A 16,965-nucleotide genomic window follows, 5' to 3' on the forward strand; every position below is an offset into this window, starting at 1 on the left:
GTCAGGTTCCTGGAGCCCGGCAATGACATGGCACCGGTTACACCTAGCACATCTCTCTGTGATTCCTTTTAGAAGTATGTTGGCACATGTTCTCTTCCATGTTCCCGTACCTCTTTTTTTTCTCATCATTTTATGCTGCATTGTGAGTGAATTCCAAGCCACTAATTAATTCTCTCATCAACTGGGTTTATAATATTGGTCAGCCTATTCATGGTCATTTTATTTCAATAATTTTACTTATTTTTAAACTTAGGGTGTGTGAAGTGTCAGGGTATGAGTTGGGAGGTCAGAGGACAACACTTGCTGGAGTCAGTTTTCTCCTTCTCTCGTGTAGCTGCAGGGATTGAACTCAGGTAGTCAGGCCTGGTATCAGGCACTTGACCTGCTACGCCATCTCACGGTTCCCGCGGATCAGCTGTTTGTTTTGAGACAGGGTCTCCATGTAACAGTCATGGCTCTCCTGGAACTCGATCTGTAGACCAGGTCAACATCTAACTCATAAATCCACCTGCCTCTGCCTCTGCCTCCTGACCGCTGGATTAAAGGCGTGCACCACCACCACCACCACCACCACCAACACCAACACCAATACCACCAACACCGCCCTGTATCAGCTTTTATGACAGATTCAGGTTATAACGATTCTTAGCATGGATTATTGCCTGCTTCCTGGGGTAATGTAGATAGAGGGTCCTAAGCTCTAACTTACAGATGTGAAAGCGTCAGTCAAAAAGTAGAAGGGGCTGGAGAGATGGCTCAGAGGTTAAGAGCACTGACTGCTCTTTCAGAGGTCCCGAGTTCAATTCCCAGCAACCACATGGTGGCTTACAACCATCTATAATGAGATCTGGTTATAACCTCTTCTGGTCTGCAGACATACAAACAGAACACTGTATACATAATAATAATAATAATAATAATAATAATAATAATAATAATAATAAATCTTTAAAAAAAAGAAGAAGAAATTCTTAAAAAAAAGGAAGAAAGGAAGGAAGAGAGAGAGAAAGAAAGAAAGAGAGAGAGAGAGAGAAAGAAAGAAAGAAAGAAAGAAAGAAAGAAAGAAAGAAAGAAAGAAAGAAAGAAAGAATCCCACCACACAGCACTGCTTAGCGCTTTGATTGGCTTTCTGCAGGAATCTGGTCAGCAGCCCTGAATGGAGACCTGGGGCCGAGTGAAGTATTTCATCCAGAAGGCCACGGACCCTAGCCAGCCTGACTCTGCTGGCTACACTGCACTGGTGAGTTACAGGGAGAGGCTTTAACTCTGGACTGCCTCCTCCCTCCCCTTTACTTCCAGAAAAGCCCTTTAGTGTTTGTTTTGTTGGTTCTTGTTTTGTGAGTGTGTGCACTCGCGTGCAGGGGTGCGTGTGTGCACAAGCTTGCCACAGCGCATGTGTAGAGATCAGAGGACAACTTTTAGGAGTTGTTTCATTCTTTCCACTGTGTAAGTTCTGGGGGTAGAACTTAGGTCACCAGACTTGGTAGTAAGTACTTTTAGTCAATGAGTCATCTCACTGGCTCTTGTTTTTTTTGTCTTTGGAAGGGTTCACTCGGTGGCGCAGGCTGTCCTTGGAGTCATTCTTGCCTCTACCTCCCGAGCACTGAGGTTACAGACATGTGCCACCTTGCCTGGCTTTGAAGTTGGTTGTTTTGCCTTTTGAAATAGGCTCTCACATAACCCAGGTTAGCCTCAAACTTGCTGCATGTGGAGGATGACCCTGATCCTCCTGCCTCCTCCCAAGTGCTGGGATTACGGACACAGGTCTGCGCCACCATGGCTGATAAGCCTCTCACACCTACACTGTACCCTTAGTCACCTCCCCTTTTGATTGTGGCAGCCTCGTGAGCAGCTGGGTATTTTAATTAATGGAAGAGCACAGTGTCCCCGAGCCGACTCCAGCCCCGCCCCTTGCTCTCTGACTTGCGCCTCTGCCCCCTGCAGCATTATGCGAGCCGCAATGGACACTATGCTGTTTGCCAATTCCTGCTGGAAAGCGGAGCCAAGTGTGATGCCCAGACCCACGGGGGGGCCACAGCTCTGCACAGGGCCAGCTACTGTGGCCACACGGAAATCGCCCGACTGCTGCTCTCCCACGGGTCCAACCCCCGCCTGGTCGATGACGATGGCATGACCAGTCTACACAAGGTGTGTCCCCTGCCTCCATCATACCTCCTGTTCCTTAATCTTACTCGTGTATTAGTTACTTTTCATGTTGCTTTGCGGTGACAAAATTCTATTTTTCTTTTTTTATTTTCCCGAGACAGGGTCTCTCTGTGTAGCCCTGGCTGGCCTAGAACTCACTCTGTAGAGCAGACTGGCCTTGAACTCACAGACATCCACCTGCCTCTGCCTCCCAGCTGCTGGGATTAAAGGCAGTGCGCCACCACGCCCATGTGATAAAGTTAACAGAAGCAGCTTCAAGAAGCAAGGGTGTACGCTTGCCCACAGCTCAAGGTAGGGGACGCAGTCCATCTTGGCAAGCAGGCAATGGTGGTAGGAGGCTAGCAACATGAGGCGGCTGGCCAGAGGATATCTGTATTTGTTGGGGGGTGGGGAGAGAGCAATCCGAGGACAGCTTTCAGAAGTCAGTTCTCTCCTTCCACTACCTGGGGCCAGGGGCATCGGACTGATGTGGACAGGGTTGGTGGCAGTGCCTTGACCTTCTGAGCCATCTTGCACCCACGTTCTTGTCTGTAGTCAGGAAGCAGAGACCAGTGAATGCGGGTCCTCGACCTTGAGCTGGGACCTCAGCTCACGAGGCGAACTCTCTCTAGAAATGCCCTCACACCCCTCAGTGTGTCTCCGAGGGGACTCAACCCTAGGAGCTGACAACCAAGATTAACCATCACAGCACTCGTTGTAGAAAACAGAAAAATGTGGAAAAGAAAAGCCACCTGGACACCCGGGGCTCACCTGCCACCACTTCAGGAAAGTGTGTGAATTAGTTCTTTCTCCCTCAGCGGCCATGTGAAGGCTTTCCCGTGGAATCTGCTTTTTGAAACCAGTACAGCTTGACCCCTCTACTACCCACTTTCTAGGTCATTTTTTGGGGCTCAGTATTCTAGGCTCTTTCCTCCAGGCATCCACTTTACGAATTGTTCCCTACCTCCCCCCTTTCCTTCCTCTTTCACTTATCTATCTGTCTGTCTGTCTATCAAGTGCTGGGGGTTGCCAGACAAGCGTTTTACCACTGAACTATATGCCCAACCCACATAAGCATCTTAGAGATGTGATTCATGCATACGTTTATAGATAGAGTCCTTCCTTGCCCCAACTCTGATTTTCCTCCAGTACCGTGGCTTTAAAAGAGTTCCCATCAAGCCAGACAGTGGTGGCAGCACAGGCCTTTAATCCCAGCACTCAGGAGGCAGAGCCAGGCGGATCTTTGTGAGTTCAAGGTCAGCCTGGTCTACAGAGCGAGATCCAGGAAAGGTGCAAAGCTACACAGAGAAACCCTGTCTTGAAAAACAAACAAACAAACAAATAAAAGAGTTCCCATCAAACCCTTCCTTATCTACAGTGAGTTCCAGGATAGTTAAGACTACACAAAGAAACCCTGTCTTGGAGGAGGAGGAGGAGGAGGAGGAGGAGGAGGAGAAAAAAAAAAAGACAAGCAGGCTGAGCAAGCCATGAGGAGCAAGTCAGTAAGCAGCATCCCTCCATGGTTTCAGCTTTAGTTTGCCTCCAGGTTCTGGCCCAGACATCCCTTCATGATGAGCAACAACCAGTGCTGAAATAAAGCCTTTTCTCCCCAAGTTACATTTGGTTGTGGTGTTCTATCCCAGCAACAGAAGTCTTACTAAGCTACCTGTTCATCTCGGGATTCTATCTGAAGTCTGTCTCAGAGGCAGCAGCTGGGGCCTGCGGCTGTCGAGTGTGCGGCAGCCTTAGCGCACTGGACAGGTGCTCAGTGAGCAGCTAGCTGCAGGCTGGGTTTTGTTAAAGCCTTGACAGCTGTGGAAGCTTGAGCCTTCTCTTTTTTAAAAAGACTCACTAATAGCCTGGCGGTGGCGGTCGCGGTGGCAGTGGTGGACATTTTAATCCCAGCACTCAGGAGGCAGAGGCAGGCAAATTTCTGTGAGTTCGAGGCCAGCTTGGTCTATAGAGCAAGTTCCAAGACAGCCAGAGCTAAAGAGGTGTCTCAGTGGTTAAGAGTGTACTATTTTTTTTTAAGATGTATTTATTTATGTATACAGTGTTCTGCCTGCATGACAGAAGAGGGCATCAGATCTCATTACAGATGGTTGTGAGCCACCATGTGGGTGCTGGGAATTGAACTCAGGTCCTCTGGAAGAGCAGCAGTGCTCTTAACCTCTGAGCCATCTCCAGCCCAAGAGTGTGTACTATTCTTGCTGAGGACAGAAGTCAGTTCAGTTCCCAGCTCTCAACCACTTGTAACTCCAGCTCTAGAGAATCTGCTGCCCTCTTTTGACCTTTGCAGGCATCTCTACACATCTACACATCCCCCTCACATACATATAATTACAAAAATATGATTTATTTATGTCTGTATATCTGTGAGTGTATGCACACACTTGTGTGCAGATGCACATTTGTGTGCCTGTACACAGAGGCCAGAAATAGGCACTGGGAATTCTCCTCCATCTCTGCCTTTTCCTTGGAGATAAGCGTCTCTTCCTGAACTCAGTTTTCTCAGCTAGGCTGGAAGCCAGCAAGTCCCCGAGATCCTCCTTCCTGTCTTCACTCCCTTCAGTGCTGGGGCTATGTATACAGGCAGAACACTGTATACATAATAAATACATCTTAAACGGTCCCAGGTGCTTCATGGGTGATTGTGGGATGGCTAAATAAAGACCAGCATGATGACTGGGCAAAGGGTATTAAAAAAAAAGAATTCCGGCTAAGCTGGGTGGTAGAGATGGTAGAGGAGCACATAACTGCAATCCTAGACCTTAGGAGGCCAAGACAGGAGAATTATGGGTGTGAGGCTGACTTGAACTACGTAGTGAGGCAGTCTCTCAAAAAGCCAAAATAAACCAACAACAATAAAATAGATCAGGAGTGGCGGCACATGCCTTTAATCCCAGCATTCCGGAGGCAGAGGCAGGCAGGTATGAGTGAACTAAAGGCCAGCCAGGGCTACATAGTGAACTTCAGGCCAGCCAGGGCTACATAGTGAAACTCTACCACAAAACAAAAACACAAAACCATAAACATGAGCAAACAACATAGTGAGACCCCGTCTCAAAAGATGAAAAGAGGGGGTGTAGCTCAGGGGTGGAGTGCTTGCCTGACATGCACAGAGGCCCAAACATGGCTGCTCATACCTATAATTCCAGCACTTAGAAGTCAGAGGCAGGAGGATTGCCAAAAGTTCAAGGTCAGTCTGGTCTACATGGAGAGTTCCAGAACAGTTCCTTACGCTGACTAGCTGCCCAAACAGTCCCAGGTGCTTCACAAACCTGTGTCTAAGGCCTGGGGCTTTGGTAAGGTTTCTGCTCACACATCTGAGGTGCCCGTTTCCAGGAGACCTTTCTAAGGGAAAGGGAAGTGAGCACGTGCAGGGCCCAGCTCGGGTATGTCTTTTGATTCGGGCCTCTCTCTCCACAGGCTGCAGAAAAGGGTCACGAGGACATTTGCTCCCTCCTGTTACAACACAGCCCAGCCCTGAAGGCTGTCCGGGATCGCAAAGCACGCCTAGCATGTGACCTGCTGCCCTGCAACAGTGGCCTGCGGGACCTGTTGGCCAGCTGAGGCTCCTCCTCCTGTCTCTGGCTGCCCTTGAAGAGTACCCAGACTAGCTCTCCACACCCTGCCTTGCTCAGCATCATGCTGCCGGGTGGGGCCGGGGCCAGAATGCCCAGAAAAGCCCCCGCCTGGCCAGTGTGGGAGCCAGAAGGGAGGCTTGGGAGGGCTGAAGACTGTGAGCCTGGACAGGTGACCATATAAGTTAGTCCTTGTAGAAACGGCTATCCATTTGGAAGGAAATAAAGCTTACGTCTTGACAACATCCCACAGACAAAGATAAATTTCAAGAGACAGAGACCTAAATATAAAAATGCAAAACTTTGAAGTATTAGAAGAAAATATAGAGTGTCTAACAAAAGCTGTTTCCTAGCTGAATCAGCTTGGTGCAATGTTCCTTTTTAACCTGCTTGTCCCTCAGCCCCCCCCCCCCCCACACACACACACATACACCTAGAATGATTAGACTAGGCCTGCCTTAGGGTTACTCTGGGTCTGAGGAAGTACATGGAGGGCACTCTAGTGAGTGCACTACATTACAGGCAGCATGGGAGAGTACCCACTACCAGGCCTGGCCTGGCAGTGCAGGCCTGAAATACCAGCTGCTCAGGAGGCTGAGGCTACAGAGGAATTCATGGCCAGCCTGGGCAACATAGACCCCGTCTCAATAGTTCAATGGTGGAGTGCTTGCCTGACATGCAAAAGCCGTGTGTTCAATCCCTAATACAATGGGGAGAAACAGTGCCCAGTCCCAAAATCTAACTGATACTGGCTTTTATTCCAGAATTTCAGTTCTAGAAGTCCGGTCTGTACAAAGTGTAACTGTGCCAGGTGTAGTTACGTACACCTTTAGTCATGGCGCCCAAGGCAGGAGGATCTCTTGGAGCTCCAGGTCAACCAGAGCTACAGAGACCTGGTCTCCAAAAACCACGTAATTATAACTGCTTTTTTGTTTGTTTTGCACTGCTTACTCGTGAGACTACACACCTGTCTTTGACCTTCCTATTTACGCCTATTTAAAATGTTTTTGTTCTTGCTACGTAGTCTAGGCTAGCCTCCAACTTGGAGCCGTCCTCTGGCCTCAGCCTCCTGAGTGTTGGGATTATAGGTATGCGACAGCACATCCAGCTTGCCATGTTTTTATTGATTCACAGGAACTTTATGTTAGAATATTGAGCCTTTGCTTTGGGTGTATGCATATATAGAGAGAAACATGTATAATATATGCCTCATGTATGTGTATTAAAATTTTCTTTGGCGCTATCACTTGCCGTAAGTTGGTTGGCTTCCGGTCATGGAAACTGCCACACACACCATAGATGGCAGTTTATGGTATTTAGCAATAGCTATTTCAGTGAGCAGAGCCAATAATTTTGACTTCTCTGTAGCAACCTAGGAAGATTCATCCTTGATAACAAAGGTGTCCATTTACAGACTCACTCACAAACTCTGCATTAGGGAACAAGGCCCTGTTCCCCAGCACTGAGAGACAAGAGATGCATTGAAATATAGCGTATATTTAAAAAGAGAGCGCCAGGCATGGTGGCTAACGTGTCTTCAGTCCTAGCACTCAGGAGCTTAGGCAGAATTATAAACTTGAGGCCAGCCTGAGCTACAGTGTGAGACTGTGTGTGTGTGTGTGTATGTGTGACACACACACACTGAGCAGCTCCCTGGCAGGAAGGGGTCAGGTCCGGCACATCACTTGAACGTAGGTTAGCAGTGTGGCAAGGTGCCACGTGGTGCCCACAGCCTGACACTCTCCAAATGGCCCGTGCCGTGCAGACACCAGAGGAGAAGTTGAGAAGATATGGTTTCCCCTGGGCCACGGAGGCAGGACTAATCAAATAGGTCTTCAGTTTTATTTTTAAAAATAAAGACTAATTATTGTTTTTAACTTAGAGATAATACCATTTACCTTTGTGGGGCACAAACTAGCATTTTAAAAAAAAAATTATTTTTTTGTTTGGATACAGGGTTTCACGGTAGCCCAGATGAACTTTCAGCCTGGGGTCCTTTTTCTTCACCTGTCTGAGTACTAGGGGTTTTCTTTGTTTATTTGTGACAGGGTCTCTCTATGTAGTCCTGGCTTCCTGGAACTCTGTAGACCAGGTTGGTCTTGAACACACAGAGATCCTCCTGTCTCGGCCTCTCAAGTGCTTGGATTAAAGGTGTGTGCACCCCACACCCACCTGAGTACTAGAATAACAATCACGTACAACCATGCCCAGCTTCATCAAATGCAGGACAGGGGAGAGCAGGGCTAGTCTGACTTTGTCTGCCGCCTTTCTCACAGAGAAACTGCTTCCCTCCGCATCACCAAGGAGGGTGTTTCAAAGAAAGCATCCTAATGCAGAAGACCCGGGCTGCTTTAAAAAGCTGTGTTTCCTTAAATTCTCGGAAAACTCTGCATGTCCATGAGGTCAGCATGGACCACAGGCGCTCTGGTAACCCTCTGTGGTCTCCGGTCCCCTTCAGCCACATTTCCCCTTGTGCTTATTTGGTTCTCCCTGTTCATGTTGCTTTCATGCTGGAGTCTTGTTTACTGGGTATCTGGTTTCCTTTCAAAGGTCAAGTTGGAATTTAGGGCACAGCAGAGGGAAAGGCATTCCTGGCTTCTGAAGAATTAGGAATTTGATTTTGTTGGCTAAAGACAGCCTGTTTCGTGGCTGGCTGTCATGATTATTGCTACAGACCGGGGACCCGGAGCGGGTCTCAGTCCCCTTGCCCTGTTGAAGGACATGTTTCGTGCCCAGAGAGTTATCTGGTGTGGACCCTATGAGGGCTGAGGTGGAACACCATGTTGGCTGATGGCGGCCTGCTGAGGGACAAATCGAGGAGGGAAGGGCAGCCTTGAAACTAGCCAGTTGGGAAATCTTATGGAGCCTAGTTTCATCATGTAGGCCCAGGAGAATTCCCAAGGCATTAGGTCAGCCTCTTCCGTTGTGTCCCTCCTGAGGTCCTCTGTAGGGCGCCTGCCTTGCGCCGCTAGTCTTTGCAATATCGCAGGCAGCCAGATCTCCATCTTAAGTCTGGATTCCACCAGTGGGCTCTGAACTCCCAAGAGTAAGAAATGTTTCCCTTGGGTCTGGCCCAAGCACCTCAGCCCCATGTGTTGGTAAAACGACTCCCTGCGAGATGCGGGACACAGCAGGTGCAGGGTGGTGGGTGTCTGAGGAGGCTGCAGACTCAGCTTCAGACAGCTTCTCTTCCTGCCCTCAGTGGGCCACATTCCCAGACCTGTATTTTGGTTAGTGTGACAGAGCCCCAGAGTCATCTGGCCTGGGCACAAACTCTGTCCTTCCCCACCCCCAAGAGAGAGCTCTCCCATAAAAGGGCTGAGCGCTCTGCTAGCTTCGCTGGGCGTGTGGAGAGCAAGGGGGGGACCATGGACTTCATCAGCATTCAGCAGTTGGTAAGGATGCGAGGCAGGTGACTGGTAAGGACTCAACACAAGGGGCAGGTACCCGGACTTTATGGCCAGAGGCACGAAGTCTCGCTGACAGCAGACAGCGGCTTTCTGGGGATCGGAGGGTCAGATTGAGGGGCAAGACAGCATGGTTCTTTCCTGCCCCTTCCTCATGTTAGGGGGTGTCAAGAGAAGGAAGATAATTGGGCATGAAGCTGGGTGTCAGCAGATGGGAAAATCCTTGAATTATTGAGTCTTTGTTTGTTTTTGGTGAGTGTGGTACTGGGGATCATCTTGGGGCTTCATACATGCTAGGTTAGCATTCTCCCACAGAGCTGCACCCCCAAGCCTGCAGGTATGCCTGTCTGGATGGTCCAAAAGAAATGGGAAGTGGAGAGTTATCTGGAAGCCATGGGTAGAGCTGTATAGTTCCTTTAAGGTCAAGGACACACAGGACAGTCTGGTTGGAACTTCTGGAGGGTCTGGCCACTTCAGGGGTGGTGTTCTTGGGTTCCCCAAGCAGTAAGAGACACAGAGTGACGCCGGTGCAGCTGTGTAGTATCAATTTGGGTGACATAGGGCATGGAGGGTATGAGGCACCTATGTGTCACTGTGGTGCAGTGGCCCCAGCTGGCTCCGGGGAGGTGGATGACAAAGCCCAGACCAGGAACTATTAGGTTGTTGAAGCTGCTGATTTCGAGGGAAGACCTGGCCTTTGGGCCAGAAGCCTCAGCCTTCTGTTCCCCTCTCCCACACTCTGCACCTTCCCTGGTCCGCTCCAGCTTCCTGGGTGGCTGTTAAGGAGCTGGGTGGGTGTCAGCTGTGACCGGCTATAGGGATGGTTTGAGCTCATTTTACAGAGGCAGAAACATAGTTTCTCTAAGACCCAAGGGCTGAAAGCAGGGATTTGGAATTCGGCCCAGAAGCTTCTCTTCTCGAAGCTTGGGTCAGATGGCAGTGTGGCATGATGTCATAGGAATCCAGGGAAAGAAGCCCAGGATGGAAGCTAAGGTGTCGTCTGCCTGAGTTCCCAGACATGAACCCAGTGGTATAGACAAACACCGCCCTCCCTCAACTCTGTGATCTGCTGATAGCCGATAGGCAGTCATTCCCCTGGGCCTTGGCCATTGCCACTGCAGATGGGTGTGTGTGTGTGTGTGTGTGTGCATTGTAGCCCACCAGGAAACATTCAGCAGGATGAGTCATGCTGACACCCAGGTTCACAACTGACCTTTGCACATCAGATCTCGGCCATCCTGCTGTGCCACACAACTGATTCCTAAGCCTTCCTCCAATCTGTCCCATTCCTTAATCTACTCTACCTGTCCTGCAGGTAAGTGGAGAAAGAGCTAATAGGAAAGTGTTGGAGTTTGGACATGGAGTGCCTGATCCTGGAGGCTGGCCTAGTGACTGGAGGCTGGGACCCCAAGAGGCCGTGGCCCGGGAGAAATTGAAGTTGGAGGAAGAGAAGAAGAAGAAAGTAAGTGTCTTGGAAAGGGGTTGGGCAATGTGGGTATCTATGAGTAGTAACTAGAGCCCATGGCCACTATTGTCCAGCCAGTGACTGCGTGCTTCTTCAAGGCATAATTAGTCAAGCCAGGAGTCTGCCCTGAGACCCTACCTGGTGACTGATGTCTGGCTTGGGCATGTCTTCTGCCCTAGCTGGAAAGATTTAACAGCTCCAGACTGACTCTGGACAACATGAGAGACTTGGAAAACTTGATTCAAAGACGAAGAAAAAAGCGACTGAGACACAAAGTCCCCCCCAGGGAAGCTGAGCCCGTGGTTGAGGTGAGTGAGAGGTTAAGGCTGGTGTTCCAGAGGCACAGATGGCCTCCAGTCTTGGGGGCCTGGGAAGAATGGAGCTAGGGCCCACAGCTGCTTAGGCAGCGCATGGGAGCTGCATGGGACGCATCCCAGAGCCTTCTGTTCCTTCCATAGGGCCATGCATTAGCTGCTTAGCTTCTTGTGACCAAGCACCCGGCAACTTAAGGGTTATTTGGAAATGAGAGGAGGGAGGAGATGCTTTATTTGTGTACTAGTGTTTGCCTGTACGTATGTATGTATGTATGTGCACCATGTACATGCCTGGTGGTCAGAGGTCAGAAGAGAGCATCATATACCCTGTACAAATGGTTTTGAAGCAACAGGTAGGTGCTAGGGACCGAACCTGGATCTTCTGCAAGAGCAACAAGCGCTCTTAACTGCCGAGCCACCCCCCGCCCACACACACACCCCAGTCCCAATGCTCACTTCCTTAAGCTTGTTCTCTTTTCCTTCAGCCTAGGACCCCAGCCCATCAAATGGTCTCCCCCACATTTACAGTGGTTCCTATCGGCTAGCCTTATCTGTAATCTCTCACTGATGTGCCCAAGGGCTTGTGAAATTAACCAGTATCACAGGCAGCTAGCCGTAACCAAGTGCTGGCCGTGGGGGACTCAGCCACACCAACAGGTCATTCCAGTTTGTTCAGAAGCTAGATGTGCTGTCCTGTCCTTGAGCGTCCACTCCCCTGCGCGGCTTCCTGGGGCTGCTGGAACTAGTGCCCGCTGGTCTGTAGACACGTGACCCATCTCTACCTTTTACTCACGTTCTGCGTGCCTGCCTGTATCCCAAGTCCTTGACATAAGGACATCAGTCATACAGGAAAGGGGTCTACCCCACTCTGACATAATTACAAATGCAATGACCTTATTTTCAGAACGGTCATATTCTGAGATACTACAATTAAGATTCAGCATATGGGGCTGGAGAGATGGCTCAGAGGTTAAGAGCACTGACTATTCTTCCAGAGGTCCTGAGTTCAATTCCCAGCAACCACATGGTGGCTCCCAACCATCTGTAATGAGATCTGGCACCCTCTTCTGTATACATAATAAATAAATCAATCTTTAAAAAAAAAAAAAAGATTCAGCATATGAACTAGAGTATGGGGTCAATTGGTGCATAACACACACTTCCCGTTCTTTATCTCCTGAGAATGAGATCGAAGAACAACTATAATCGAACAGGCCAAGCGTGCTGGGCCAGACTGGTAAAGCGGCAGTGACGGGTGCCCACGGACTCAGGGGCTTAGTTCTGTCCTGTTCTGCTCACCCAGCAGCAGCAGCCCCAGGTCCCACTGGAGCCTGTGGACCTGGAAATGTTCCTGAAGGCAGCTGCGGAGAACCAGGAGGCCCTGATTGACAAGTACCTGACAGACGGAGGGGACCCTAATGCCCATGACAAGGTAGGAAGGTTGGGCGAATGCACTTATAACACCTGTATATGCCATCTTGGACACCCGAGTCCTCACCTGGGACACTGGGTGACTCTGGTGACCTGTTCTAGGAACGGAAGGGATGGGGTGGGTGCCTCTAGGGAGTAGCTCTGCTCCCTTGGCCTCATTTTGTCTCTGCTCCCAGCTCCACCGCACAGCCTTGCACTGGGCCTGTCTGAAGGGCCACGGACAGCTGGTGAACAAGCTGCTGGCCGCAGGCGCTGCTATCGAAGCTCGGGACTTGGTGAGAGGCAAGGCTCGCCCTCACAGGGGCTGTGGTGGCTCATCTAGTCAGGTCTTTCGACCTCGTGGGTCAGAGCACCGTGATGCTTTGTGTTGCAGCTGGACAGGACACCTGTGTTCTGGGCCTGCCGTGGAGGACACCTGGACATCCTCAAACTGCTGCTTAACCGGGAGCTCAGGTCAATGCACAGGACAAGGTAAAGGACCGGTGCCTGCTTTGGGTGGTAACCTGTTGGGGCGCACGCAGCATGGAGAACAGACGTTCACCTTATAAGGAGGCATAGCCCAGCTGGGCGTGGTGGTGTTCCAGGCCAGCCTTATCTACTGATGAGTTCCAGGACGGCAAGGCTACACAGAGGCACAGCCCTTTTGGGTTGGGTGGCATGGCCACCCAGATCCAGCATTGCACCTCACTTCTCCCTAGATCTGGAGCACCCCTCTCCATGTAGCAGTGCGCACGGGCCACTCTGACTGCCTGGAGCATCTCATCGAGTGTGGCGCCCACATCAATGCGCAGGACAAGGTGGGTGTTGGTGACCCAGCAGCCTGAGGCAGACCGGAGGCCATCTGTGCGTCAGCAGCGCCTTCCTGTACTGGGCCTGTCGCAGTGACCGACTGGTCTCTCCACAGGAAGGGGACACAGCACTCCACGAGGCTGTGCGCTACGGGCACCACAAAGCTACGAAGCTGCTGCTGCTCTATGGAGCCAAGCTGGGCGTGAAGAATGTGGTGAGTGCCAGCCAGGCCGTGTCTGATACCCGTGCCGGGGTCAGGGGAGTACCTAGGAGAGGAAGGCTGACTCGGTATCCCTGTTCACAGGCCTCTCTGACACCAGTGCAGCTGGCCCGAGACTGGCAGCGGGGTATCCGGGAAGCACTTCAGGCCCATGTGGGGCACCCCCGGACCCGGTGCTGATGACTGAAACCTGCGGGTCACTCACAGCCGCCATTCCACACCCACTCTCCCACCCATCCACCTCGAAGTGGTTCTCTGCCCCAGCCCCAATTCTTCTCTGGCTTTGCTTCCTTGGGCCAGGAGCAGCAGCAGGTAGAGCAGGTCCCCCGGGTTTCAGTGAGGGAGACTGTGTTCCCTGCCAGGGCTGGAGCAGAGGACCATAGGGTAGGAAGAAGCGAAGTGGGTCCAGGTGAGGGCCAAGGCCAGAGCAGGATGTAAACAGACCAGCACTACCCACAGCCGGGTCTAGGCCTGTCCACCCATCCTTCCGTCAGGAGACTGGCCTTGGCCTGTTCTGTAAGTAGAGACTCAGATGTGACCAGCAGCTGCATCCAGGGTATAAGAGAAGAAACAGGCTAAGTGCCAGGCATTGGGGCACCTCACTGCTGTCCTTTGGGTGGAATTTCTCCAGCGACTCCATTCTTATCAGTAGCAACCCTGAGTGTGTCTGGAGTAGTTCTAGCCATCTCTCGTCTCCAGAACTGGAGGGGGGTTCTGGCAGGCTGAGGGGCACGTCAACATGATTGAGGCCCCACAGAAGTCAGTACCTACCAGGTTGCCCCAGAAGCTGGAGACCGATGAGCCGGAACTAGTGTGTACTCTGGGGAAGTCCCACCTAAAGGCTTCAGGCAACCCTGCCTGTCTTACGTGAGGGTAGAGCGTCAGGGGCTGGGGATCGCTTGTGGCCCACTCAACTTTTGGGGCGGCGGCCCGCAACCCTAGCTTACCCTAGGGCTCTAATGCCCCCTGGTACTGGAGAAAGCGCCTGGACTAGGCTCTGCACGCTCTGAGTTCAGCACCTTGCTATGGGGTGCGGCAACAGCAGTATACACACCTCTCCAGGCCCGTGCCAACTGGTGGTGACGAGACCTTCACACAGGCGCACGACCCCTCCCTTCCAGCTTGGTCCCCTGCTTCCCTGGTGTAGACCTGGACTACTGGCAAGGCTGGCTCCTTAGATGCCAGGAAGTTGATGATAAAGCACTGGGCCCTCCACTGAGGCCACAGGCTGAACAAAGGGTTAAAAGGTGAAGAAGGCTTTGCCTCCCTCAGACAGCCCTGAGCTGACACCCATTTAGCACCAGTTATTTTTGGTCTGGTTTTGGCAGCCTCTCCGGCCCTTGTTACTATGTGAAAATCCTGACCAGTGCTCCTCCTAGGGGCATGAACCTTTTTATGGGCAGGCCCTGCCTGTTCTGACAGCCAGCGTGCACCTAGACAGACGGTGCCGTGAGCAAGACAGACATTCAAGACTACCCAATATGACGACTCCTCAGGAATGAGGACACTTAATGGACACACAGCCACCTTTTTATACACACAGATCACTGTTTTCTCATTAAACTGATTATCCACCACAGCCTGGTTGTCTTATGGGGACTGGGAGGTGGCCTTGTCATCCTCAGCCTGCCGGTAATCCCAGCACCTGGGAGGCCTCAGGAGGACTGCTCTGCATTGCAGGTTAGGCCAAACACAGTGCGAGACAGTGGTGTAGCACAGGCTATATAGAGATTACATGCGGAAAAACACCCACATTTTGAGAAATAACAGAAGGCAAGCACCAAGCACGATGTCCCATGCTTGTAAATCCAGCACTTGGTAGGCTGAGGCAGGGGGACTGTGAGGTCAGCTTGGCCCACTGACTGAGACTCCCTTTTTTTTTTTTGAAATAGTTTTTGTCCTGGAACTCACTGTAGACCAGGCTGGCCTTGAAGTCAAAGACCCACCTGCCTCTGAATGCTAGGATTAAAGGCGTGTGCCACCTCACCCAGTCTGGGACCCTAAGAGAAAATTAAGTGGGGGGGGGGGATGATTATGGGGGGATGGGTTCATTCAACTTCAGTGATCCAGAGTGTAGTGGATAGATACAGACTAATGTGACATAGTAGACAACCCAGGAAGTCCCCCCACACACAAATACACCCAACGGAGGGACAGATGCCTTTAAACAAATGGACAGACACCCTTAGGTTAAACATGGAAGGAAGGAGGGGGAAAAAAGCCAGAGAAAGCGGTTTTTGAGTTTGAGGCCAGCCTGAGCCTGGGCCTACAAAGCCACCAAGACCAGCTGTGGGGACTGGAGAGAAGGCTGGGCAGTGAAGAGCACCAGCACCAACTGCTCTTCCAAAGGACCCAAGTTCGATTCTCAGCACCCACATGGTGAATCACAACCATAACTCCAGTTCCAGGGAGGAGCCAATGCCTTGTGGCCTCTGCAGGCACTAAGCATGTATGTGATGTACAGACATACATGCAGACAAAAACACTCACATGAATAAATTAAAAAAAAAGCTGTGAACCAAGCCTTATTTATAGAAATATTAATTCAAAGTGGAAAACAAGCTACATGTAGAACAAACTCAAACTACTAGGGGAAAAGTTAGACAACTTCTGAGATCTAGAACAGTCAGATATACTAAAAGCACAAAACAAAGTTTGGTAAAATGACTTTAATCAAAATGAAAAACCTTTGTTCCCTGAGACTGTGAGCACACAAGTGAGCCGGGGAGCTCACAGGGGTCTGTGGGTGCTTGGTCCTTCCGGCCATGCACAGTACAAGGAGGGAGCACATGCAGAGGCCTTCACCTCAGGGCCATCAGGGAGCAAAGGACAGGAAGACGCCGAGGCCCAACAGCCCCTGTGAGGGCATGCCCCAATGACCGCAGGACTCACTTCAAGGGGATGAAGTCTTTAGTACACAGGCCTTAGGGCACATTTCAGAACTAGACTACAGCACTACAGACCAAAATTTCTGCAAACCCAAAATCCAACAAAGGATTTTAGAATCTGAACAAATGAGGAGTTCTCAGACAAAAAAGGGAGGGGGACAAATGAATGGACGGAGAACATAGACACGTCACCAAGTGAAGACCTGAACAGATTCTTACTTATAGTGCTGGATTCCACCAGGAAAAACAGATGAGAACCACAGTGGTTCTGTTGGTCACCTGTCTAAATAGCTCAAGTAAAAACAATGACCGTTTGGAGGACTGAGAAACTGGATCATTCCTACACTTCATGTAGGAACTGAGGCTTGCACACAGCTACTCCAAAAGGCCTGGTTCAAAGATAAACAACCTAGCGACTGTACTCCTGCACTTCCCCCAGAGTCAACACCAATATTCACACCGACATCGGCCACATGAATGTTCATAGCAGCTTTATTTGGAAAAGGCCAAAAACTGGAAACGACCCAGACGTCCTCTGACAGGACAGTGAATACACCATGGAATACCACTTGGCAAGAAAAGGGGACAAGCTGCTGGCACGATGAGCCGGGTCAGTCCCCAGAGAACTGTGCTGAGTGAAGGAGTCAGTCCCTAACGGCCACACACCACACAACCCCTCAAACGACATTCTTGAAATGACAAATAAAAGAGATGAGGAACAG

At 50.7% G+C, this 16,965-nt stretch overlaps 1 protein-coding gene across 1 annotated transcript; it reads left to right on the top strand.

Annotated features, from left to right (window-relative positions):
* Positions 1 to 1,133: 1,133 nt before the first annotated feature.
* On the top strand, positions 1,134 to 14,934 carry LOC114690517 (ankyrin repeat domain-containing protein 23-like). Its single transcript, XM_037201815.1, is given in 11 exon segments — positions 1,134 to 1,240; positions 1,945 to 2,148; positions 10,452 to 10,598; positions 10,781 to 10,909; positions 12,219 to 12,347; positions 12,523 to 12,621; positions 12,720 to 12,786; positions 12,789 to 12,817; positions 13,045 to 13,143; positions 13,251 to 13,349; positions 13,440 to 14,934. Coding segments are annotated over 11 exon segments (1,182 nt in total). The 5' UTR covers positions 1,134 to 1,156; the 3' UTR covers positions 13,536 to 14,934.
* Positions 14,935 to 16,965: the final 2,031 nt, after the last annotated feature.

The sequence above is a fragment of the Peromyscus leucopus genome, unplaced genomic scaffold, assembly GCF_004664715.2.
Source record: "Peromyscus leucopus breed LL Stock unplaced genomic scaffold, UCI_PerLeu_2.1 scaffold_150, whole genome shotgun sequence".
NCBI classification, from domain to species: Eukaryota; Metazoa; Chordata; class Mammalia; order Rodentia; family Cricetidae; genus Peromyscus; species Peromyscus leucopus.